Source organism: Hylobates moloch, unplaced genomic scaffold (genome assembly GCF_009828535.3).
Source record: "Hylobates moloch isolate HMO894 unplaced genomic scaffold, HMol_V3 SCAFFOLD_19, whole genome shotgun sequence".
Classification (NCBI taxonomy): domain Eukaryota; kingdom Metazoa; phylum Chordata; class Mammalia; order Primates; family Hylobatidae; genus Hylobates; species Hylobates moloch.
The window spans coordinates 35840886-35864446 of record NW_026652294.1 but is presented as its reverse complement, the minus strand read 5'-3'; the positions used below and the strand labels follow the sequence as shown (position 1 = coordinate 35864446).

Sequence of the window (23561 nt, the reverse complement as noted above, 5' to 3'; positions counted from 1 at the left end):
TCGAACTCTTGACTTCAGGTGATCCACTCGCCTTGGCCTCCTAAAGTGCTGGGATTACAGGCGTAAGCCACTGCGCCCGACTGTTGATTGTTATTTATTTATTTATTTGAGATGGAGTCTCACTCCCATCACACAGGCTGGAATGCAGTGGTGTGATCTCAGCTCACTGCAACCTCCACCTCCCAGGTTCAAGCAATTCTCTTTCCTCAGCTTCCCGAGTAGCTGGGATTACAGGCGTGGGCCACCACACCCAGCTAATTTTTGTATTCTTAGTAGAGATGGGGTTTTACCACGTTGGCTAGGCTGGTCTTGAACTTCTGACCTCAGGTGATCCAGCCACCTCGGCCTCCCAAAGTGCTGGGATTACAGGTGTGAGCCACTGCGCCTGGCCAACGATTTTTTTTTTTTATTATGACAGAATGTTGGATTTTAAAACTGCTTTTCTGAGTTTATTGAGATAATTTTGCATTTTTTCCTTTATTAATATGGTATATTGCATTTATTTTCATATGTTGAAGCAATGATGTATTCCTTTTTTTTTTTGAGATGGAGTCTCGCTCTGTCACCCAGGCTGGAGTGCAGTGGCACAATCTTGGCTCACTGCAAGCTCCGCCTCCCAGGTTCACGCCATTCTCCTGCCTCAGCCTCCCAAGTAGCTGGGACTACAGGTGCCCGCCACCACGCCCAGCTAATTTTTCTGTATTTTTAGTAGAGACGGGGTTTCACCTGTTAGCCAGGATGGTCTCGATCTCCTGACCTCGTGATCCGCCCGCCTCGGCCTCCCAAAGTGCTGGGATTACAGGCGTGAGCCACCACGCCCGGCCCTTTTTTTTTTTTGAGAAGGACTCTTGCTCTGTTGCCCAGGCTGGAGTGCGGTGGCACGATCTAGGTTTACTGAGACTTCTGCCTCCCAAGTTCAAGTGATTCTCCTGCCTCAGCCTCCCGAGGAGCTGGGACTACAGGCATATCAGGCTAATTTTTGTATTTTTAGTAGAGAGAGAGTTTAATCATGTTGGCCAGGCTGGTCTTGAACTCCTGACTTTGAGTGATCCACCTGCCTAGGCCTCCCAAAGTGCTGGGATGAGGGATTACAGACTTGAGCCACCATGCCTTTGGAAGGCCAAGGTGGGTGGATCACCTGAGGTCAGGAGTTCGAGACCAGCCTGGCCAACATGGCGAAACCCTGTCTCTACTAAAAATACAAAAAGTAGCTGGGAGTGGTGGTGGACGCCTGTAATTCCAGCTACTCAGGAGGCTGAGGCAGGAGAATCCCTTGAACTTGGGAGGTGGAGGTTGCAGTGAGCCGAGATTGCGCCACTGCACTCCAGCCTCAGTGACAATAGTGAAACTCCGTCTCAAAATAAGTAAATAAATAAATAAAATAAAATACATTATAGGAGGGTGGGAGAGGGGGCACAAAAATAAAATACATTACAGGGAGGGAAAGGACGGACAGAGAAACAATGAGGAGGCTATTGCAGTAATCTAGGATATATTCTCCCTTCATAGTCAAAGGTACTAGGAGTGGAGAAAGAGGGCACTGCTCAGATTTTCACAGATTGGATGCTGATGTGATGAAAGAGAAACAGAACGGCTGGGGCTGAGCGCAGTGCCTCACGCCTGTAATCCCTGCACTTTGGGAGGCTGAGGCGGGCGGATAACCTGAGGTCAGGAATTCAAGACCAGCCTGACCAACACGGAGACATCCTGTCTCTACTAAAAATACAAAAAGTAGCCTGGCATGGTGGCACATGCCTGTAATCCCAGCTACTTGGGAGACTGAGGCAGGAGAATTGCCTGAACCCGGGAGGTGGAGGTTGTGGTGAGCCAAGATCGCGCCATTGCACTCCAGCCTGGGTAACAAGAGCGAAACTCTGTCTCAAAAAAACAAAACAAAACAAAACAAAAAAAAACCCAAACCAAAACAAAAAAACCCAGAAGGGTCTGGATGATGAGGTTTTTGGTCTGAGGACCTGGAAGAATGGAAGTGTCATTCACTGAGCCAGCAAAGACTATGAAGGGAGAATTTTCGTGGGGAGGGCGTATTGGAGCTTAGTGTTGGACACGCTAGGTTTGCTATGCCTAGGTGACATCCAAGTGGAGATACCGAATAGGCAATCGTACATGTAGGATTCTGGAGTCCGGGAGAAAGTGGACTGAAGTTGTGATTTGGGCGTTATCAGTGTATGAAATGGCAAGGTCTTTCATGTTCATTGTGGGAGTGGCCGTGGAGTCATTTAATAAACATACATTATGGAGCTGAGCACCTGCTTCGTGTGAGGCATGACGCACATGCGCTTGGGTAGCTGAAGGGTGAGGGTGCCATTTATTCACAGAGACAGGAAACGCAGGAGGAGGTGCAGTTCTTAGGGGGATGGTGGTGGGACCCGTGTTGGACGTGTTGCATTTGCAGCGTCTGTGGAGTGTGCAGGATGCTTGCTGTATACTTGGCTGCACAGGGGTGAAGCTCAGGGCCAAGTCTGGGCTGGAGACTCAGCGTGTGGTTGGCAACTGAAGCCACGGGAGTGACTGCGATAGGCCAGGGGAGCGTGAGTCTCTCGGCTGCCGAGAACACAGATGACACATCTTCTCACATTCGTTTTTTATTTCCCTTAAGCGCCTGTCGTCATCACACAAAACGCCCTACGTCGACGCTGCCAAATACTGCTTTTTATTCCTCACAGCTCCTCCCGTCTTTCCGAGACTGCGGACAGAGGGAGCTCAACGCCATTCCCTGACGGGGCTGGCCCTCGCCGCGGCGACGTCACGGAAGAGGCGGGATACGGAGGCGGCCGCGGCGCAGGCTGCAAGACTGACCCCCGGCTGCGCGGTCCCACCCCGGGCGGTCCGCTCCGTTCCCGTTGGTCCCCGCAGCCGCCGTCTTAGGCCAGCTGGAGCAGGCCGCGCTCGGCCAGCAGGCTCTGGGTGCGGTTGTAGACATCCTCCAGGGTGCCGGCGGCCCGGACCAGCGCGGCCCGCGCCTCCGCCTCGGTGGCTCCGGGACACGCCAGCTCCAGCAGGCGGCGGCGACCCGGGAAGGCGAGGAAGGCGAGGCGGGCGGTCTGACGGACCAGCCAGGGGTGATGCGGGCCCAGGGCCGCACGGTAGGCGTCGCTGCACTGCACGCCCGCGTCAGGGCCTCCCAGCGTGCCGGTCGCCACCCGGTGGAGGCAGAGCTGGGACCAGCGCAGCGCGCGGTGCAGCAGGAGCAGCGTGCGAGAGCCCGAGCTCCGGGCCGGGTCCCGGGGAGCCGCTCCCGGCTGCTCCAGCAGTCCCGCCCTCTGCTCCCAGGCCGCCATGGCCGCCAGCGACCAGTAGTGCTCCGCGTCCGGGCCGTGCACCCGAGCCTCCAGGGCTGTCACCTTGGTGAAGGCCTCCCTAGTGGCGAAGGCGAAGACGGAGCCGAGGGGAGTCAGGAACCTGCAGGCGAGACGATTTGAGAGAATGGCGATGGAGCCGCCAAGGAGGCGGGGACCGGCTGGGGGGCGGGAGGCCACTCACTCGACGAGTGCCCTCCATCCCGCCAGGTACGGCGACAGCCCCACATCCCCTTCGGGTTTCAGATTGGCGTGGAACGGCCTCATCATGCGGCCCAGCATCCCCCGAGGGCCCACACACGGAGGCTGTTTCCTCTCCGGGGCCTCCAGGGGTCCCGACTCCTGCCGGACCTGGTCGGGAGACACGATGGGAAGAGGTGGGAGCAGATTCCGCCCTGAAGAAATTGTTCCGAAGGTTTAGCTGGTGGCTCTTCTGCTGTGCGCTCAGCTTCGGATGGGATAGGGGAGACCAGGGGGAGGACCCGCCCTTTGCCGGACCCTCAGCCTGGCTCCACGTCCCCCTGTTCTGGTCCCTCCTGGAGCGCCCGCGCCCAACCCTGCGCCTAGCGTACCTGGAAGGGCGCAGTTCCCCCTGGAACGCAGGGCTGTGCCCTGGGTCCGCAGCACGAGCGGGTGCCTGGGGAGAGGAGAAGCGGAGCGGTGAGGGCTCGAGAAAGAGGCTTCAGTTGTGAGGGCCTGGACTCCGGGCTTCCTCCCGGAGCAGGTGAGGGAAGGGGCAGCTCACCTAGGCTCCGAGCACTGAGATAAAGCAGCAGCAGCGCGAAGATAGCGAGAGGAATTGAGTGGCTGAACCAGTGCCGCAGGGCTGGGGGCCGCACCGCCACTCCCATGCCTGCTGCTGGGACCGCCGCCCCCTCACCAGCGCCTAGCCAGTCCGTGTCCCTCCGCCTCCAGGAGGGGACAGAAGCCCGTGGTGCCCTGAGGCGCAAAGGGTTAATAATTAACCTACTAAGGCCCCTTCCCCTGTGCTCTTCGCCCCAAAGGGCAGCTACCCTGGGTGCGAGGAACCGGGTGAAGGGAATTTGGGGGATTCGACAGCCGTGACAGATCAGTGCATTTCCCTTTCCTGTAGGGCCAGCTGTAGTAAGAGGCACTCTGAGTATTGAGAAGAGAGGCAGGGGCCAGAACAGCTCCCCTGCTGAGCAGTGGTGTGGGCCCTAAATTCACTCTGGGCTTGGGTTCCCTCCACTGTAAATTGAGGATAATAATAGGTACTTTGCAAGCCTCATGTGAGGATTAAACGATAAAGTATGTGAAAACACTAAATGGAAAAGCTGACCACAATTGCCCTATAAATCTTATTAAGTTCAAGCATTGCACGCCTCTGGGATCCAGGGAACACTCGCTTCTTTCTCTCTCTTTTTTTTGAGACAAAGTCTCGCTCTGTCGCCCAGGCTGGAAAGTGCCGGCTAATTTTTATATTTTTAGTAGAGACAGGGTTTCACCATACTGGCCAGGCTGGTCTCGAACTCCTGACCTTGTGATCCGCCCGACTCGGCCTCCCAAAGTGCTGGGATTACAGGCGTAAGCCATCGCGCCCAGCCGGGAACACCCACTTCTAAATTCTCTTATCCCCAGGGGACTTTGTCTTGACCTGGATACATGACCTCTTGCAATCATATACATACGTCAGGCTTTATCCTTTTGCATTTTTGTGGTTTAATTTTTTTTTTTTTTTTTGAGACGGAGTCTCGCTCTGTCGCCCAGGCTGGAGTGCAGTGGCGTGATCTCGGCTCACTGCAAGCTCCGCCTCCCGGGTTCACGCCATTCTCCTGCCTCAGCCTCTCCGAGTAGCTGGGACTACAGGCGCCCGCCACCACGCCCGGCTAATTTTTTTTTTGTATTTTTAGTAGAGACGGGGTTTCACCGTGGTCTCGATCTCCTGACCTCGTGATCCGCCCGCCTCGGCCTCCCAAAGTGCTGGGATTACAAGCGTGAGCCACCGCGCCCGGTCTGTGGTTTAATTTTCAAAACTCCAGATTGGCTCTTCAATCATTCATTGCACCCACTTTTATTAAGTACTTCCGCACGTACTAGGCTTGGAGAATACAAAAGTGCCTTCCCAGAGCTCAAGGTCCACTGGGGGAGAATTTATCCTCTGTCTCCCCCACTGGAATATGAGCTCTGATGACAGGGGCCTTGTTATTCTTGCTTACAGCACGTGGAATATTGCTTAAGCCAAAACATATTATTGCTAAATAGGTATTGAATAAACAAAGGAGTGTGTATGAGGGGCAGATAAATCAGGGGTTGTGGCCCCTAACAAATTTAACCAGGCATTTTTAGGCCAGGCGCGGTGGCTCACGCCTGTAATACCAGCACTTTGGGAGGCCGAGGTGGGCGGATCACCTGAGGTCAGCCTGGCTAACATGGCAACACCCCGTCTGTACTAAAAATACACAAATTAGCGGGGCGTGGTGGCAAACGCCTGTAATCCCAGCTACTTGGGAGGTTGAGGGAAGAGAATCGCTTGAACCCCGGAGGCAGAGGTTGCAGTGAGCCGAGATGCCGTCACTGCACTCCAACCTGGGCAACAGAGTGAGACTTAGTCTCAAAACAAACAAACAAACAAAAAACATACTTAGCCAGGTTTTCTCGCTTTTTGTTTTGCAAATTAGGAGTCCATCTGGTGGTCACAGGGGGAAAGGCATTCCAGGAAAGGATATAAGGATACAGAATGCAATGGAGGAAACAGCATGATGTTTTCTTAGGGGTTCTTAGTCTCCTGTCCCCAAACTTCTTAGAATTATTCCTGTTGGACCGGGCGCGGTGGCTTACGCCTGTAATCCCAGCACTTTGGGAGGCCGAGGCAGGCGGATCACAAGGTCAAGAGATAGAGACCATCCTGGCCAACATGGTGAAACCCCGTCTTTACTAAAAATACAAAAATTAGCTGGGTGGCGTCTTGGCGCGTGCCTGTAGTCCCAGCTACTCAGGAGGCTGAGGCAGGAGAATCGCTTGAACCCAGGAGGTGGAGGTAGCAGTGAGCCGAGATCGCGCCACTGCGATGCTGCCACTGGGCGACAGAGGGAGACTTTGACTGAAAAATAAAATAAAATAAAATAAAATAAAATAAAAAAGAATTATTTTTGTTTGTGTATATCTTCTTCTAAGGTAGGGAGGAGTGTCCCGAATTCTCAAGGTGTTAGGGCCCTGATCTCTCAGAAGACCTCTCAGAGGAGGAGGAGACTTCTGAGCTGACAGTTCGAGGATTCGTGTCCTATCCTCACTCTGATGTCCCCTCACATCCTGGAGGTCTCTGGGTTGCTCTTGCCCCATCCTGTCACTGGTGGGACTCCCGGGAGGTCACTTCCATCCCTTGCCCTGGTCTCCGCTCTGTCTCCGCTCTCACTGCTGGAATGTTTCCCAGCTTGCTTGGCTATAAACCTAAGGCAAGTTGCTTGCCATTTTTGAGCCAGTTCCCTCATCTACAAAATAGGAAGGATAATTCTCACCTCCTAAAAATTGTTGTGAGGGTTAAATAAAATACTGCAAAGCACTAACCATAATTCGTAGCCTATAGTAAATATTCAGTAGGTGATGGTTATTTTAATTCGCCCTCTCTCACTGCCCCTCCTCCCCTAGCTCTGGGAGCCTCTGCCTCCGGGAGCAGGAAATAGGGTTCTGGGAGTGGATTAGTTTTGGGTTTCACTTAATCTGGGAGGCCCTTCCGCAATCGGAGCCCTCACAGGGGCCAAACTGATATAAATCTGCTTAGGAGGCCTGATTCACAGACGCTGCAGGATGGAGCGGGGTGCAGGAGCCAAGCTGCTGCCGCTGCTGCTGCTTCTGCGGGCGACTCGTTTCACATGTGCACAGGCAGATGGCCGGAACGGCTACTTGGCGGTCATCGAAGTGACCAACGGGGGTCCCTGGGGCGACTGGGCCTGGCCTGAGATGTGTCCTGACGGGTTCTTCGCCAGCGGGTTCTCGCTCAAGGTTGGGGCTCAGGCGTAGGTCCTGGAGAGGGCGGAGATGCGTGGGACCATAAAGCCAAGGATGATAATTCCGTGGCTCGCCCTTGCTCCTCTCCTCGATACCCAGGTGGAGCCTCCCCAAGGCATTCCTGGAGACGACACTGCACTGAATGGGATCAGGCTGCACTGCGCGCGCGGGAACGTCCCAGGCAATACGCACGTGGTAGAGTCCCAGTCTGGAAGGTGGGGCACAGGGGTCGAGGATCCCTTGGGGTGATGGTATGTCCCTTACCCTCTATTACATACTCCGTCGCGACAGGCAGGCTGGCTCCTGCAGAGCTACGGGGCAGTATAGACCGGGGGGGCGAGGAGTGGATGGAAGACCCCCCCTCCGCTCCTCGGCGGAGGTCAGGGAGCACCCAGCCCATCAGGTCATATACACAGCACTTGGCTTGGAAAGTCTCAAGGGCTTGGTGAATGGTGGCGCCGGCAGAGGCAACGCATCTCCCTTTGCCTTGCAGCTGGGGCGAATGGAGTGAGCCGCTGTGGTGTCGCGGCGGCGCCTACCTAGTGGCTTTCTCGCTTCGCGTGGAGGCACCCACGACCCCCGGTGACAACACAGCAGCGAACAACATGCGCTTCCGCTGTTCAGACGGCGAGGAACTGCAGGGGCCTGGGCTGAGCTGGGGAGACTTTGGAGACTGGAGTGACCGTTGCCCCAAGGGCACGTGTGGCCTGCAGACCAAGATCCAGGGACCTAGAGGCCTCCGCGATGACACTGCGCTGAACGACGCGCGTTTATTCTGCTGCCGCAGTTGAAAGGCGCCGCCACCGCCGCTCTCTCCCGGGCCAGGAGGCTAGTCCCACCTCTTGCTATTAAAGCTTCTCTGAGTTGACTTTGGTCTCGCCTGTTAATTTAATTAATTAATTAATTTATTTATTTATTTGAGACGGAGTCTGGCTCTGTCCCCCGGGCTGGAGTGCAGTGGCGCGATCTCGGCTCACTGCAAGCTCCGCCTCCCGGGTTCACGCCATTCTCCTGCCTCAGCCTCCCGAGTAGCTGGGACTACAGGCACCCGCCACCACGCCTGGCTAATTTTTTTTGTATTTTTAGTAGAGACAGCGTTTCACCGTGTTAGCCAGGATGGTCTCGATCTCCTGACCTCATGATCCGCCCACCTCAGCCTCCCAAAGTGCTGGGATTACAGACGTGAGCCACCGCGCCCGGCTGGTCTCGCCTGTTTAAGGGATGGGGAACTGAGTCTCCTTTTCCCCTCCTAACCTAGCACTGGGCGAGGCATACATTTGGATTTGGTCTCAGGTATCCATGGTAGATTGCTGAAAAGTTATGGACTGGAGAAAAACGCACTTAAACACATAATTTTCAGACAAGTGATGGAAGTCTGGCTTTTTTTTTTTTTTTTTTTTTGGAGTCTCACTCTGTCGCTCAGGCTGGAGTGCAGTGGTATGATCTTGGCTCCTTGTGCAACTTCCACCTCCTGGGTTCAAGTGATTCTTCTGCCTCAGCCTCCTGAGTAGCTGGGACTATAGGTACCCACCACCATGCCCGGCTAAATTTTGTATTTTTAGTAGAGATGGGGTTTCCCCATGTTGGCCAAACTAGTCTCAAACTCCTGACCTCAAGTCATCCACTGGCTTCAGCCTTCCAAAGTGTTGGGATTACAGGCTTGCACCGTCATGCCGGGCCAGGAAGTCTGGCTTTCTGAGAGAGTCTGCAGACACCCTGCCCCCATTAGGTGCCTAGGTTGTCTCCTTTCTGAACCAGTGACCTAAGATTAAGAAAATTCTACCAAATTATGGCCAGATGTGGTGGCTCACAGCTGTAATCTCAGCACTCTGGGAGGCTGAGGTGGGTGGATTGTTTAAGCTCAGGAGTTGGAGACCAGCCTGGGCAACATGGTGAAATCCCCTCTCTACAAAAAGTACAAAAATTAGCAGGGGTATGGTGGTGTGCGCCTGTAGTCCCAGCTACTCAGGAGGCAGAGGCAGGAGGATCGCTTTAGCCCAGGAGGTGGAGGCTGCAATGAGCCGAGATCGTGCCACTGCACTCCAGCCTGAGTGACAAAGTGAGACCCTGTCTCAAAAAAAAAACAAAAAAAATTCTACCAAATTAGAAGGTGACAAGGCCACAATGGCTTTACAGTTCCATTTTCTAGAGCTTAAGAGGTTACAGTGTCTTTTCTATAGTTTTCATTATTTTCTCCTACAAAACTGATCCCTGTTGAGGATCTTTGTCCTTGCTGTTCTCTCTGCCTATAATCCCCCAAATATCCAGATGGTTAGCAAGCTCTCCTGATCTTAGCTCAAATTTCATTTTCTCAAATTTTCCCTGTCATAAAAGAGAGTCTCTCCATAAGTCAATACCAATCCCATTACCAATGCTTTTAAAAAGTGCTTATTGGCCGCACACGGTGGCTCATGCCTGTAATCCCAATACTTTGGGAGGCTGAAGTGGGAGGATTACTTTTGCTCAGGAGTTCGAGACCAGCCTGGGCAACATGGCAAAACCTCGTCTCTACAAAAAATACAAAAAAATTAGCAAGGCAGGGTGGCATATGCCTATGGTCCTAGCTACTTGGGAGGCTGAGACGGAAGGATTGCTTGAGTCCAGGAGGTGGAGGATGCAGTGAGCTGAGATCGTGCCACTGCTTTCCAGCCTGAGTGACAGTGAGACCCTGTCAAAAAACAAAACAAAACAAAACAAAACAAAAAAGGTGCTTATTATCTATTGAAATAATTTTTTGCTTCTTTTAAAAATTGCCTATCTTCCACCCTTGGAATGCCAAGTTCTTTGAGAGAATAAAACTTGTCTGTCTTGTTTACCATCGTTATTTCCAGCACAACCAAATAGCTCAGTATCTATTTGTTAAGAAAGTACAAGCGGGGTGCAGGGGCCCCAAAGGCCAGATGTATCTGTAGCCTCTTGCACACTCCTCCTTACAGAAGGCACAATCTGAGACAGAGAAGAGAGCTCAAACCAGTTTATTCTAGCGAGCAATGGAGTGAGCGAGCCAGGCAGGCGTCCAGGAAGGAGCAGGTGTAACCCGGAGGTCAGTGGAGCCTCAGTGAGGGGTGTCCTGCAAAAAAGAGAAGGTGAGAACGCAGCCAGGACCAGGCAGGTTCCCTCTACAACTCCACTGCACGCCATTTCACCTGTTTTTTCCTGCAGTCGCCACAGAAGACACCAATGGTCGCGTTCACCAGCTGGATCCCACACAGTACCATCTCCAGGCAGGAGGCGGCCACCAGCAGCGAGAAGAGCGTCACATTCCAGGGGACCACGCCAGGGGGTGCCTCGCACCGATCCCACAGAGTGCGGTTGAGCAAGTAAGCTCCCCTGGGGGAGGGGTAAGGTCACGTGGGAGAAGGCAGGCTGCATGTGCGCCACCCCCGCCCCCAAGAATACGTCCCAGGGGATTTGCAAAGGCCCAGGTAGCCCACGTGGAGGCAGTCGAGTCCTGCCCAGGTGTCCCAGTCCACGGGGGAAGGGCGGGAGGGAAGAGGCAGAGAATGGAGGACACGAATACAGGCAAAACCTTACGCCGTGTCTTCGAAGTGGTAGCCCCACTTGCCGTTCATTAAGCATCTGGGTCCATTTCGGAGCCCAGCTCCAGACACCGAGAGGCAGTAGATGGCACCAAGCACCCCGAACGCCGAGGAGAAGACCGAGCGCAGCATCTGGTTATGGTGTGGAAGGGGAGGTAAGGCCCAATCTCCCCACCTGTGGGTGACGACGCTCAGCGCCAGCACCCACGCATTATCGAAATCTGCTCCAGTTGGGTTGTTAAAATGTATTTTTTTAATGCCGGGCGCGGTGGCTCACGCCTGTAATCCCAGAACTTTGGGAGGCTGAGCCAGGCGGATCTCCTGAGGTCGAGAGTTCAAGACCAGCCTGGCCAACATGGAGAAACCTTGTCTTTACTGAAAATACAAAAATTAGCCGGGCGTGGTGGCACATGCCCGAGGCTGAGGCAGGAGAATAGCTTGAACACGGGAGGCGGAGGTTGCAGTGAGCCGAGATCGCGCCACTGCACTCCAGCCTGGGCGACAGAGCGAGACTCCGTCTCAAAAAAAAAAAAAAATAGAAATTCGGACTTGGTTTCTGCACCTGTCCTCGAAGAACCACAGCACCCTCTATAGAATTCCTAGCTACACAAGCTCCTCTGCAGACTCCCAGGCTCCACCCCACCTCTCCCTGGCACCCACAAATCTCAGATCTCAATGATCCTGAGGGGTAGGCGGGTGAGCGGGAGAGGGGGGACCTACAACCCCAGTGAACCTCGGTGGCCGCTGGCTTTCGGGTTAGCCTAACTGCAAGCCCGGGGTTTGAAGGGAAATTTATTTTAAACCTGACTCGAGGCTGGGCACGATGTCTCACACCTGTAATCCCAGCACTTTGGGAGGCCAAGGGGGGCAGATCGCCTCAGGCCAGGAGTTTCAGACCAGTCTGGCCAACAGTGAAACCCCGTCTCTACTAAAAATATAAAAATTAGCTGGGTGTGGTGGCAGGCGCCTGTAATCCCAGCTACTCGGGAGGCTGGAAGAACAAGAATGGCTTGAACTAGGGAGGCAGAAACTGCAGTGAGCCAAGATCGTGCCACTGCACTCCAGCCTGGGTGAGAGACCAAGACTCTGTCTAAAATAAATAAATAAATATAAAATAAAATAAAAATACATTTTTTTGAGGCGGAGTTTTGCTCTTGTTGCCCAGGCTGGAATGCAATGGCACGATCTTGGCTCACCACAATCTCCTGTCTCAGCCTCCCGAGTAGCTGGGATTACAGGCGTCTGCCACCACACCTGGCTAATTTCTGTATCTTTTCTTTTCTTTTCTTTTTTTTTTTTTGAGACAGAGTTTCACTCTTGTTGCCCAGGCTGGAGTATAATGGTGTGATCTCGGCCCACTGCAACCTCTGCCTCCCAGGTTCAAGTGATTTTCCTGCCTCAGCCTCCTGAGTAGCTGGGATTATAGGCGCCCGCCACCACTCCTGGCTAATTTCTGTATCTTTTCTCTCCTTTTTTTTTTTAAATCACTGCTTACTGCAGCCTTGACCTCCTGGGCTCAAGCGGCCCTCCCACCTCAGCCTCCCGAGTAGCCGAGATTGCAGGTGCTCGCCACCACGCCTGGCTAATTTTTGTGTTGTTAGTAGAGATAGGGATCTCACCATGTTTCCTAGGCTGGTCTAGAACTCCTGGCTCAAGCCATACTCCCACCTCAGCCTGCTGAAATGTTGGGATTACAGGCATGAGACACCACCCCCAGCCCTGAATTCCTTCTTAATCTGGATCTTACCCTGCAGCGGTTTCCACAGCACCCAGCACCACAGCAGCCCTTGCCCCCTGCCCGAACGGCTGCAATTCCTGGACACAGTACCTGTGGGACGAGAGTCATTGTTATAGCATGTGCCCCCAGATCCTCTAGGCCTGACTTGCATCAGTGCCTACCTCCTTCAGGAAGCTGCCTGTGATGCCTTTAGCCCTTTGGACTGTAGAAGACCTTATCTCTACTTCTCCTGGAGCTGCTGGGCTTCACCTTACTTTAGCCTTATTTACGTGCCTACCTTATCTCTGTCCAGATTGTGGCCTCTGGAGGGTAGGGCCCAATATCATTATTTTCCCCAATCTTGGCACATAGTAGGTGCCCTACTGAATGGAAATCAGGGAGACTACTTCACATGCTATGAATTGATTCATCTCTCAGGGTCTCAGTTTTGCCTGTGTAAAATGGGTCTGGAAGATCTACCTCACAGGTCTGTTCTCAGGATTTAATGGGAGAACAAGCTGACTAAGTGTTAAGACTGGCTCAGAGGTCGGGCGCGGTGGTTCAAGCCTGAAATCCCAACACGTTGAGAGGCCGAGGCGGGTGGATTACCAGAGGTCGGGAGTTCGAGACCAGCCTGACCAACAAGGAGAAACCCTATCTCTGCTAAAAATACAAAATTAGCCGGATGTGGTGGCACATGCCTATAATCCCAGCTACTCGGGAGGCTGAGGCAGGAGAATTACTTGAACCTGGGAGGTGGAGGTTGTGGTGAGCTGAGATCATGCCATTGTATTCCAACCTGGGCAATAAGAGTGAAACTCCACTTCAAAAAAACAAACAAACAAACAAAAAAACTAGCTCAGAGTAACTCAATATTTATAAGTTCCCTCAGCAGCAGGAAGGGATAGTGGTGTTGGAGTGTCTGGTGAATTGGGATTACGGCAGAGTGTGGAAGAGTGCTAGTGGATGGTATGATGTGGAGTGTAGCATTTTTCCAAGATTCAACCCTTGGTCTTTTTTTATCCCTGTGGCTTTCCTAACAATGCCCAACCCCTTTCAGGGAATCAGCTCTTCACTCTGCCAGAAGTTGCCTCCAAAACTGATGCCTCCAGATCCTATCTATGTTCACTTGAATGTCTTGGTTTTAGCTCAAATTCAACCAGCCTCACGCTCATCTCACAATATTCCTCAAATTCATCTCCCTTTGACTTTCTTGTCTCCATCAGTGGAAAAAATAACATCTACTAGGTCACCCAGGCTGGAAATCTTTAATTTTGCATCCAGAAAGACATCAAATTTTCTCAACTTTTCCTTAAGTGGCTCCTGAATCTGTGAGTTCTTCCCCACATTGAATCCCTAATCATCTCCCATGAGGATGTTCTCAGCCTCCCTACTACACTCCCATAGCGCTTGCCCCATGCCACCCTACACTCTATCCTCTATCAGATTAAACATAGCTTCTTTCTTTCTTTCTTTCTTTCTTTCTTTCTTTCTTTCTTTCTTTCTTTCTGTCTGTCTTTCTTCCTTCCTTCCTTCCTTCTTTCTTTCCTTTCTTTCCTTCTTTCTTTCTTTTTGAAACAGGGTCTCACTCTGCCACCCAGGCTGGAATGCAGTGGCTTGATCATGGCTGCCTTTAGCCTTGACCTCCTGGGCTCAAGTGATCTTCCTGCCTCAGCCTCCTGAGTAGCTGGTATCACAGGCACGCGCCATCATACCCAGCTAATTAAAAAAAAAATTTGTAGACATGGGGTCTTGCTATTTGCTCAGGCTGGTCTTGAACTCCTGGGCTCCTCCTGCCCTGGCCTCCCAAATTGCTGGGATTACAGGTGTAGGTCACTGCACCTGGCCTAAACATAGCTTTCAACTGGTCTTTTCTCTGCTCAAATCCTTTAGGGTCTCTTCACAGAGAAGCCTGTCAAGACTGAACTCTTTTTTTTTTTTTTTGAGACGGAGTCTCACTCTGTCACCAGGCTGGAGTGCAGTGGTGTGATCTCGGCTCAATGCAACCTCCACCTCCCAGGTTCAAGCGATTCTCCTGCCTCAGCCTCCTGAGTAGCTGGGACTACATGCACATGCCACCACGCCGGGCTAATTTTTTGTATTTTAGTAGAGACGGGGTTTCACCATGTTGGCCAGGATGGTCTCGATCTCCTGACCTCGTGATCCACCCACCTTGGCCTCCCAAAGTGCTGGGATTACAGGCGTGAGCCACCGTGCCCGGCCAAGACTTGTAACTTGAATGCCTAACTCTTGTGAGGCATTCGAGTCTCCTCATCTGGCTCCGTTATCTTTATCTTTGTTGCACCAGGTCAGGTTCTTTGCCTGTCTCCTATCTCTGGAATTCCACAGCTGTCTTGCTTTTTGCTTTCATGTATGCGTGTGTTTGCTTTTTGAGACAGGATCTTACTCTGTCACCCAGGCTGGAATACAGTGGTGCAGTCATGGCTCCCTGCATCCTCAGCCTCCTGGGCTCAAATGATCTTCTCACCTCGGCCTCCCGAGTAGCGGGGTCTACAGGTGCGCAACAACATGCCTGGCTAATTTTTTTGTAGAGTTGATGTCTTACTATGCTTCCTAGCTGGTCTCGAACTCCTGGGCTCAAGCAATCCTCCTGCTTCATCCTCCCAAATTGCTGGGATTACAGGCATGAGCCACTGTGCCTGGCTCCTCATGTGTCTTATCTGGCACATACCACCCAAGGCAGCATTTTGTGCTTCTCCAGGGAAACGGCTGAGAGTTTCAGTTCTATTATATCATCCCCAGCAACCTCAGAGAAACACCTGCTCTCTCCTCTTCCTGTCTCACGGCAGGGCCAGGACTCATGCTGACACCTTTGCTTAGCCTCCCTGGTTAGGTCACTTACTGGAGGCTTGTGGATCCAAACACACCTAGAATTGCCTTTTGGATTTACCAATTTTGAATGATCTACTTGGCTGAGGTTTTTGCTTTTGTTTGAGAGAGGGTCTCACATTGTTGCCCAGACTGGAGTGCAGTGGCATGATCATGGCTCACTGCAGCCTCGACCTCCTGGGCTCAAGTGATCCTCCCACTTTAGCCTCAGAGTAGCTGGGATTACAGGCTTGTACCACCACACTCAGCTAAATTTTTCTCTTTTTGAGACGAAGTTTTGCTCTTGTTGCCCAGGCTGGAGTGCAATGGCGCGATCTTGGCTCGCTGTAACCTCTGCCTCCCGTGTTCAGGTGATTCTCCTGCCTCAGCCTCCTGAGTAGCTGGGATTACAGGCATCCACCACCACGCCCTGCTAACTTTGTATTTTTAGTAGAGACAAGGTTTCTCCATGTTGGTCAGGCTGGTCTCAAACTCCCGACCTCAGGTGATGAGCCTGCTTTGGCCTCCCAAAGTTCTGGGATTACAGGCGTGAGCCACTGCACCTGGCCAGACCCAGAGATAGAGTCTCACTATGTTGCCCAGGCTGGTCTTGAATGCCAGGACTCAAGCAATTCTCCTGCCTCCACCTCCCAAAGTGCTGGGATTTTACAGGCATGGGCCACCACACCTGGCCCTATTTGAGATTTTTACTCTTTTGATTAAAGTGTTTGCTTCTCTTTGTAGTATGTGCTTCTGTCTCATTCTTCACCATCTTTTTGTCTTAGTGAAAAGAAAAGTGTCATCATAAATGAAGAAGAAAACACTGTGTTTACAGCCTGAATCGGCTCATATTTCTCCATCTCCATAGCCAGTGGCCTAGTCCAAGCCACTCTCATCTCTCCTGGATGTCTTCTGTGACCTCAGTTTGGTCTTTTCTTTTTTTCTTTTTTTTTTTTTTTGAGATGGAGTCTCGCTCTGTCACCCAGGCTGGAGTGCAGTGGCATGATCTCGGCTCACTGCAACCTCTGCCTCCCGGGTTCAGGTGATTCTCCTGCCTCAGCCTTCCGAGTGGCTGGGATTACAGGCATGCACCACCACGCCCTGCTAACTTTGTATTTTTGGTAGAGAAAGGGTTTCGCCATGTTGGTCAGGCTGGTCTCGAACTCCTGACCTTATGATCCGCCGGCCTCAGCCTCCAAAAGTGCTGGGATTACAGGCGTGAGGCCCCGCGCCCAGCTCAGTTTGGTCTTTTTCTGTATCTATTGCAGAACTTCTACTACCCGTTCTCCACACAGTGGTCAAAGGAGTCTTCCTCATTCCAGGGGTGTGTGGAGCAACCAGACCTCTCACACTGCCAATGGGAATGAAATTGGCATAAGAACTACAGAAAACTGGCAATATCTATTAGCACTGAATATTTGCGTGTCTTAAGAATCAGCAGTTTTACTGCTAGGTTTTTATCCAATAGAAATGCACACGTATTTGTACCTAAATACATCTACAAGAATGTTTATAGCAGCATTATTTGCAAAAAAACCAAACTGGGAACGATCCAAATCTCCTTCAACAGTAGAATGGGCCGGGCACAGTGGCTTATGCCTGTAATCCCAGTACTCTGGGAGGCCGAGACAGGCGGATCATCTAAGTTTGGGAGTTCAAAACCAGCGTGATCAACATCGCGAAACCCCGTCTCTACTAAAAATACAAAAATTAACCGGGCACGGTGGCACATGCCTGTAATCCCAGCTACTCAGGAGCCTGAGGCAGGAGAATCATGTGAACCTGGGAGGCAGAGGTTGCAGTGAGCCGAGATGGCACCATTGTACTCCAGCCTGGGTGACAGAGCGAGACTCTGTTTCAAAAAAAACAAAAAAGCAAAAAAGCAAAAAAAAAAAAAAAAAAGAAAAGAAAACAGTAGAATGTATAAATGAGGTATAGTCACATAATAGAATGTATAAGAAAAAAAGAAAACTACAGCTACACCTAATAATATGGGTGGCTCTCACAAACGTAATATGGAGCTAAAGAAGCCGGACACAGGCCGGGAGCAGTGGCTCACGCTTGTAATCCCAACACTTGGGGAGGCCGAGGCTGGTGGATCACCTGACGTCGGGAGTTGGCGACCGGCCTGACCAATATGGCGAAACCCCGTCTCTACTAAAAATACAAAAATTAGCCAAGCATGGTGGTGCATGCCTGTAATCCCAGCTACTCTGGAGGCTGAGGCATGAGAATCATTTGAACCTGGGAGGCGGAGGTTGCGGTGAGCCGAGATAGCGCCACTGCACTCCAACCTGGGCGACAGAGCGAGACTCCATCTCAAAAAAAAAAAAAAAGTCCTTCAACAGTTTTCTGTTGTACTTATAATAATAAAATTCAGATGACTCCACTGTGGCTTTTCAGGGTGTTCCAGGCCTAGCCTCTGCCCTCCTCAGACCCCATCTCATTACATCTCACCTCACCGGCCACCTGTCTGATCCTCAGAAGTGTGGAGCTTGTTCCCACCTTAGGCTTTGTACTTCCGCCCCCAGTGTCTGCAACACTCACACCTTCTTCTTGTCATTTGGGTCTCAGTTCAGACACCACCTCATAGAGCCCTTCCCTGAAAATCCTATAAAAAGTGGCATCTGCTTTGCCTAGGGGCTCTTCATGCCAGCACCATTTCATTTTATTTTTATTTTTTACTTTTGAGACAGAGTTTCACTCTTGTTGCCCAGGCTAGAGTATAATAGTGCAATCTTGGTTCACTGCAACCTCCGCCTCTCGGGTTCAAGCAATTCTCCTGCCTCAGCTTCCTGAGTAGCTGGGATTACAGGCATGCGCCATCATGCCTGGATAATTTTTGTATTTTTAGTAGAGACGGGGTTTCTGCATGTTGGTCAGGCTGGTCGTGAACTCCTGACCTCAGGTGATCGCCCGCCTCAGCCTCCCAAAGTGCTGGGATTACAGTCATGAGCCACCGCACCCGGCCGATGGTACCTACTTCTATCTGAAATTGCCTTGCCTAGTTCTATACTTCATTCAATGACCTTTTTATTTTTTATTTTTTTGAGACAGGGTCTCGCTCTGTTGCCCAGGCTGGAGTGCAGTGGCGTGGTCATAGCTCACTGCAGTCTTTCATTTCTGGGCCCACACTAGGACTACAGGCATACTGCCATTCCGTGACTGTTAATTGGGTGTCTGTTAAGTGCAAGGTGCTGGTCTAGCACTGGGTACATAGCGTACAACAAAGCAGGCAGTGCTTGCTCTTGTGGGACTTCCAGCCTTTCTTCTGTGAGACTGGTGGCCTTACCAAAGGGAACACAAGCTTCAGGGAGAGCAGGAACCTGTCTGTGTCCCTGTGATATACAGCAGTGCTTATTTATTTATTTATCTATGAGATGGAGTCTTGCTCTGTCGCCCAGGCTGGAGCGCAACGGCGCAATCTCGGCTCACTGCAACCTCTGCCTCCTGGGTTCTCCTGCCTCAGTCTCCCGAGTAGCTGGGATTACAGGTGCCCGCCACTATGCCTGGCTAATTTTTGTATATTTCTTTAAGTAGAGATGGGGTTTCACCATGTTGGCCAGGCTGGTCTTGAACTCCTGACCTCAGGTGATTGACCCGCCTCGAACTCCCAAAGTGCTGGGATTACAGGCATGAGCCACCATGCCCAGCCGGGTGGTGCTTCTTGAGAGTGACTCTGGGCACAGAGGTGGAAGGAAGGCAGCTGTGAGTGCGTATTTGGGGAAGGCAGCCTCAGGGAGCTCTGCTGAAGCGAGCTGGTTAGATGGGGCAGAGGAGTGTGGGGAGACAGGGGTGATTTAGGTTGGAGAGGGAGCACCCCGTGACAATGGCTAAGTGTGTCAGCCTGAGAGGAGTGTGACTCTCAAAGAGAGTTGAGTTGAGAGCGATGGAGTAGAGTACAGTAGCCAAGAATCCATGCAGGAAGAGGGAGTAGAAGAAAAGATACCAGAGAGTACGAGGGGATTGTTGGTTAAAGGAGAGGTATCCTTTTTTAGCAAATAGAGGAGTGACCAGCGAGGTGTGACCAGCAAAAGGGACCAAGGGGAGCTCTCCCCTGGAGAATGTCGTTAGCCAACCACCCTGAGAAGTGGAGAACTGTGCTGGGTAGATCTTTTGTCTTTATCACATGAAGATATTAAACTAGGTTGACCATCCCAAAGTTTCCCTAAATGGGTGGAGAGTTGGAAGATGGGGGTTAGTAAATTGGGGAAATCTGTGTCTCCTTTTCCTCCACTTCTGACATATCCTAGTCTTGGCCAGGCGTGGTGGCTCACATCTATAATTCTAACACTTTGGGAGGCTGAGGCAGGAGGATCACTTGAACCCAGGAGTTTGAGACCAGTCTGGGCCACACAGGGATACTCCGTCTCTACAAAAAATGTTAGCTGGGGCGGTGGCTCACATCTGTAATCCCGGCACTTTGGGAGGCCCAGGCGGGCAGAACACTTGAGGTCAGGAGTTCGAGAACAGCCTGGCCAACATGGCGAAACCCCGTCTCTACTAAAAATGCAAAAATTAGCTGGGTGTGGTGGCACGTGACTGTAATCCCAGCTACTCAGGAGGATGAGGTAGGAGAATTGCTTAAACCCAGGAGACAGAGGTTGCAGTGAGTGGAGATGGTGCCACTGCACTCCAACTTGGGTGACAGAGCAAGACTCCGTCTCAAAAATAAATAAATAAATAAAATAAAATAAATAAAATATTTAAAAGTTAGCTGGGTGTGGTGATGCCCACCTGTGGTTCCAGCTACTCGGAGGCTGAGGTGGGAGGACTGCTTGGGCACAGGAGGTTGGGGCTACAGTGAGCCATGTTTGCACCACCACACTCCAGCCTGGGCAACAGAGAGAGACCCTGTCTCAAAAAAAAAAAAACCAAAACAAACAAACAAAAAAACCCACAAAAACCAACCCCCCCCCCACCCCGCCCCTGGCAAGGAAGCTTCTCATCTCCCGGAAGATGACTTGGGGGCATCCTCCCTGCCATACTGACCTAAGTTCTGAGTTTATCCTTAGCAGTCAGCACAGATTGGGCTTCCAGAAATGTGGGGTGAGAGTGAATGGACGTGGAGGCAGGGGAGGGTGACCAATCCGTGAGGGCAGTCCCTGGCTCTGAGTAATTTCGCTGCACCCCACCCTCATGCCTGTTATTATCCTGCCCTGATGACGTCTCTGACAACCAGCTGCTCCTTCTGCCTCAACCATTGTAGTGAGGTTTTCCCAGCATCTGCTCAACAGTGGGCACAGGGAGGACGGGCAGCACATGCTCCCTACCTGATAGGGTGGCTCTTTAGAGCAGTGAGGCTCTTGTCCTTTCTGTGCCCCTCAGACATTCAGCTTGGGACTCTGGGGCTCCTCCGGGACTGACTCCAGAGGGCTCCTAGCCCCCACCAAGCCATTGCCATCCTCTCCCAAGGAACCATCCTTATTCCTCTCTCCCTGTCCCTCCTGTTCAGAACCCCTTAGGTGGCACCCAGCCAGCTGGCCCGGGCTCCCCTGCCAGCCTTCTCACCATTAGGCCTCCACCGATGAAGCCGCCCATGAGCCAGACTTGCAAGCTGAGATGGTTGGTGTTGGTCCAGGAGGTCTCCCCATTAGGTACCAGCAGGAGGGCGTTGGCCACGATGCAGACCAGGCAGAGGGTAATGAGGGAGAGCCCCACACAGCGGGCACATTTTCCTGTACACATGGTGAGGTGTCAGGAGGGGCTGGTGGTGAGTGAAAGTAAGCCGGTAGTTCCCAGGTCCAGAGGAAAACAAGCCTGGGGCACAGAGCAAAGGTCAGACAGAGGCGTGGCAGAAACGGGCAGGATCAGAATGATAAGGGAGAGAGGCACAGGATGCGGGCCCTGAGGAGGCGGAGGCGGAGGAGCTGCAGCCCTGAGGTGAAGGGAGGATGTGGTGGTGGACAAGGTGGGAGCTATGGACACGCCACCCTGGGTTAGTGCCTTCCTGGTTTTTCTGCACAGCTCCACAGCCCCTCTGTTGGTTCCATACCTGCTTTGCAACTTAGCCAAGCCCCTTCATGTCTCTTAAGTCTCAGTTGCCTCATCTGTATAAAGTGATGCCACTTGTGTTCAGGCACGATGGCTCACACCTGTAATCCCAGCACTTTGGGAGGCCAGGAGGGTGGATCACCTGAGGTCAGGAGTTTGAGACCAGCCTGGCCAACAGGGTGAAACCTCGTCACTACTAAAAATACAAACATTATCTGGGCATGGTGGCGGGCACCTGTAATCGCAGCTATTCGGGAGGCTGAAGCAGGAGGATCACTTGAACCTGGAAGGTGGAGGTTGCAGTGAGCTAAGATCGTGCCATTGCACTCCCGCCTGGGTGACAAGAGTGAAACTCCGTCTCAATAACTAACTAACTAACTAACTAACTAACTAACTAACTAACTAACTAACTAACTAAGTGATGCCACTTGCCTTGTGGGCTACTTGTGAAGATTAAATGGGACAACCTGAGAAGTATTTTGTAAACTAGGAAGCACAGAGCAGGTGTGTGGTGGCCTCTTCATTTCTGCTAGCCTCACAGGTGGCGTTCTTCCCAGGGAGAAATTAAAGAGATGATTGTGGCTTATATTGTCCTTGCATTTCGTCTGCTTGGTATTTGATTATTGATGTCTCCTCCTCTTGAGGCCACTACCTGTCTCTCAGGGTGGGCTCGGGACCTAGGCCTCATTGATGAGAGCGTTCTGTCCCGCTAGCCCCGGTGTTTGATTTAGCAACAGCCATGCGATCTGAGCCAGCTCTGTGAGAATCAGCTTCTGCCTTTTTTCGTTGGCATTCTGAGGTCAAAGAAGTTCTGTTTTTGTTGGGGTGCTGCAGTTTCCTTGACAACTTCTTTTTTTTTTTTTTGAGACGGAGTCTCACTCTCCTGCCCAGGCTGGAGTGCAGTGGCGTGATCTTGGCTCACTAAAACCTCCGCCTCCTGGGTTCAAGAGATTCTCCTGCCGCAGCCTCCCAAGTAGCTGGGATTACAGGCTCCTGCCACCACACCCAGCTAATTTTTGTATTTTTAGTAGAGACGGGGGTTCACCATGTTGGCCAGGCTGGTCTCGAACTCCTCACCTCAAATGATCCACCTGCCTCAGCCTCCCAAAGTGCTCCCAAAGTGGGATTATAAGCGTGAGCCAAGCCACCCGGTCGACTTCTTTTTTTTAATTAAAAAAATTTTTTTGAGACCAGGGTCTCCCTTTGTTGCCCAGGCTGGTGTGTAGTGGATCATGGCTCCCTGCAGCCCTGACCATCTGGGCTCAAGTGATCCTCCCACCTCAGCCTCCCGAGTAGCTAGGACTATAGGTGTGTGCCACCACGCCTGGCTAATGGTTTTTGAGACGGAGTCTTGCTCTGTCGCCCAGGCTGGACTGCAGTGGTATGATCTCGGTTCACTGCAACCTCTGCCCCCTGGGTCTCAGAAGCAAACAGGAGAGTGAAGGCCCCCACAGAATGAACCCTAGTTCAAGTAGGATGTGGGAGTGCCATGAAGAGATGAGGGTAGCAGGAAGGGCTGCAGGGCTTCAGAGGGTATGCAATGAGGCTGTCACCTGGAAAGTGTCACTAGCCAGTGGCCGCTGATGCAGCCCCTCCCAGCAGCCCACTCAGACCACTACAGAAATGTGGAAAATGGAGAAAAGCCAGAATCTCTGCTATTTATAAGGCAGAGGAACTGGATTGAGAAAAATACATGGAGAATTTACCTCTTGAATCAGAGGATGCCTGAAAAAGAAAATACTTTGAACCTCCCCAACTATTTGTCTCTGGCTCGTAGGCAATTATGATAACTGATACATTTGGTTTTGCTTCTGTTGGCGTGTTTAATGCTTTAAAAAATATTTCCATATTGCTTCTGATGTTTTCTGTCCCTTTTCTTTTTTGTTTTTTGAGACAGAGTTTCGCTCTTGTTGCCCAGGCTGGAGTGCAATGGTGCGATCACGGCTCACTGCAACCTCCGCCTCCCAAGTTCAAGCAATTCTCCTGCCTCAGCCTCCTGAGTAGCTGGGATTATAGGCATGCGACACCACGCCCAGCTAATTTTGTATTTTTAGTAGAGACGGGGTTTCTCCATGTTGGCCAGGCTAGTCTCAAACTCCCCACCTCAGATGATCCCCGCCTCGGCCTCCCAAAGTGCTGGGATTACAGGCATGAGCCACTGCGCCCAGCCTCTGTCCCTTTCCTTTAAAGATTTTACAT

General features: G+C 51.9%; 3 protein-coding genes across 6 annotated transcripts; 1 reads left to right on the top strand and 2 right to left on the bottom strand.

Moving 5' to 3' along the window:
• Nucleotides 1-2180: 2180 nt before the first annotated feature.
• Nucleotides 2181-4168, bottom strand: GLTPD2 (glycolipid transfer protein domain containing 2). 2 transcript variants are annotated; one of them, XM_032139349.3, is made up of 4 exons: nt 4063-4168; nt 3890-3954; nt 3502-3668; nt 2181-3420 (listed from the first exon to the last, which is right to left on the bottom strand). In XM_032139349.3, exons 1-4 carry the CDS (start codon nt 4166-4168, stop codon nt 2883-2885), a joined length of 876 nt encoding a protein of 291 aa, XP_031995240.1. In that variant the 3' UTR covers nt 2181-2882. The 2 variants fall into 2 exon arrangements, with proteins under 2 accessions (XP_031995240.1, XP_031995239.1); XM_032139348.3 differs by having other exon boundaries at nt 3890-4168.
• Nucleotides 4169-7040: 2872 nt separating this feature from the next.
• Nucleotides 7041-8151, top strand: VMO1 (vitelline membrane outer layer 1 homolog). Of its 2 annotated transcripts, none has more exons than XM_032139347.2 (3): nt 7041-7277; nt 7383-7478; nt 7777-8151. In XM_032139347.2, exons 1-3 carry the CDS (start codon nt 7083-7085, stop codon nt 7792-7794), a joined length of 309 nt encoding a protein of 102 aa, XP_031995238.1. In that variant the 5' UTR covers nt 7041-7082; the 3' UTR covers nt 7795-8151. The 2 variants fall into 2 exon arrangements, with proteins under 2 accessions (XP_031995238.1, XP_031995236.1); XM_032139345.2 differs by having other exon boundaries at nt 7383-7498.
• Nucleotides 8152-10242: 2091 nt separating this feature from the next.
• TM4SF5 (transmembrane 4 L six family member 5) lies at nt 10243-22142 on the bottom strand. 2 transcript variants are annotated; one of them, XM_032139344.2, is made up of 6 exons: nt 22015-22142; nt 20880-21128; nt 12570-12650; nt 10818-10954; nt 10430-10613; nt 10243-10353 (listed from the first exon to the last, which is right to left on the bottom strand). In XM_032139344.2, the coding sequence occupies exons 2-6, from the start codon at nt 21054-21056 to the stop codon at nt 10339-10341; spliced, it is 594 nt and encodes a 197-aa protein (XP_031995235.1). In that variant the 5' UTR covers nt 21057-21128; nt 22015-22142; the 3' UTR covers nt 10243-10338. The 2 variants fall into 2 exon arrangements, with proteins under 2 accessions (XP_031995235.1, XP_058287753.1); XM_058431770.1 differs by lacking the exon at nt 22015-22142 and adding an exon at nt 21302-21587.
• Between the last annotated feature and the right edge of the window lie 1419 nt (nt 22143-23561).

Bases quoted from the DNA above. Each gene is read 5' to 3' on its own strand.
- TM4SF5 (XM_032139344.2), bottom strand. From the start codon at position 21,056: ATGTGTACAGGAAAATGTGCCCGCTGTGTGGGGCTCTCCCTCATTACC. The intron at 12,651-20,879 runs GTGAGAAGGCTG...CTCGTCCCACAG, and splicing joins TCATCGGTGGAGGCCTAATG to GTACTGTGTCCAGGAATTGC. The intron at 10,614-10,817 runs GTAAGGTTTTGC...CCCCTCCCCCAG, and splicing joins TACCACTTCGAAGACACGGC to GGGAGCTTACTTGCTCAACC.
- VMO1 (XM_032139345.2), top strand. From the start codon at position 7,083: ATGGAGCGGGGTGCAGGAGCCAAGCTGCTGCCGCTGCTGCTGCTTCTG. The intron at 7,278-7,382 runs GTTGGGGCTCAG...CTCGATACCCAG, and splicing joins CCAGCGGGTTCTCGCTCAAG to GTGGAGCCTCCCCAAGGCAT. The intron at 7,499-7,776 runs GTGGGGCACAGG...TTTGCCTTGCAG, and splicing joins GTAGAGTCCCAGTCTGGAAG to CTGGGGCGAATGGAGTGAGC.
- GLTPD2 (XM_032139348.3), bottom strand. From the start codon at position 4,168: ATGGGAGTGGCGGTGCGGCCCCCAGCCCTGCGGCACTGGTTCAGCCAC. The intron at 3,669-3,889 runs GTACGCTAGGCG...TCTCCCGACCAG, and splicing joins GGGGAACTGCGCCCTTCCAG to GTCCGGCAGGAGTCGGGACC. The intron at 3,421-3,501 runs GTGAGTGGCCTC...TCTCGCCTGCAG, and splicing joins GGATGGAGGGCACTCGTCGA to GTTCCTGACTCCCCTCGGCT.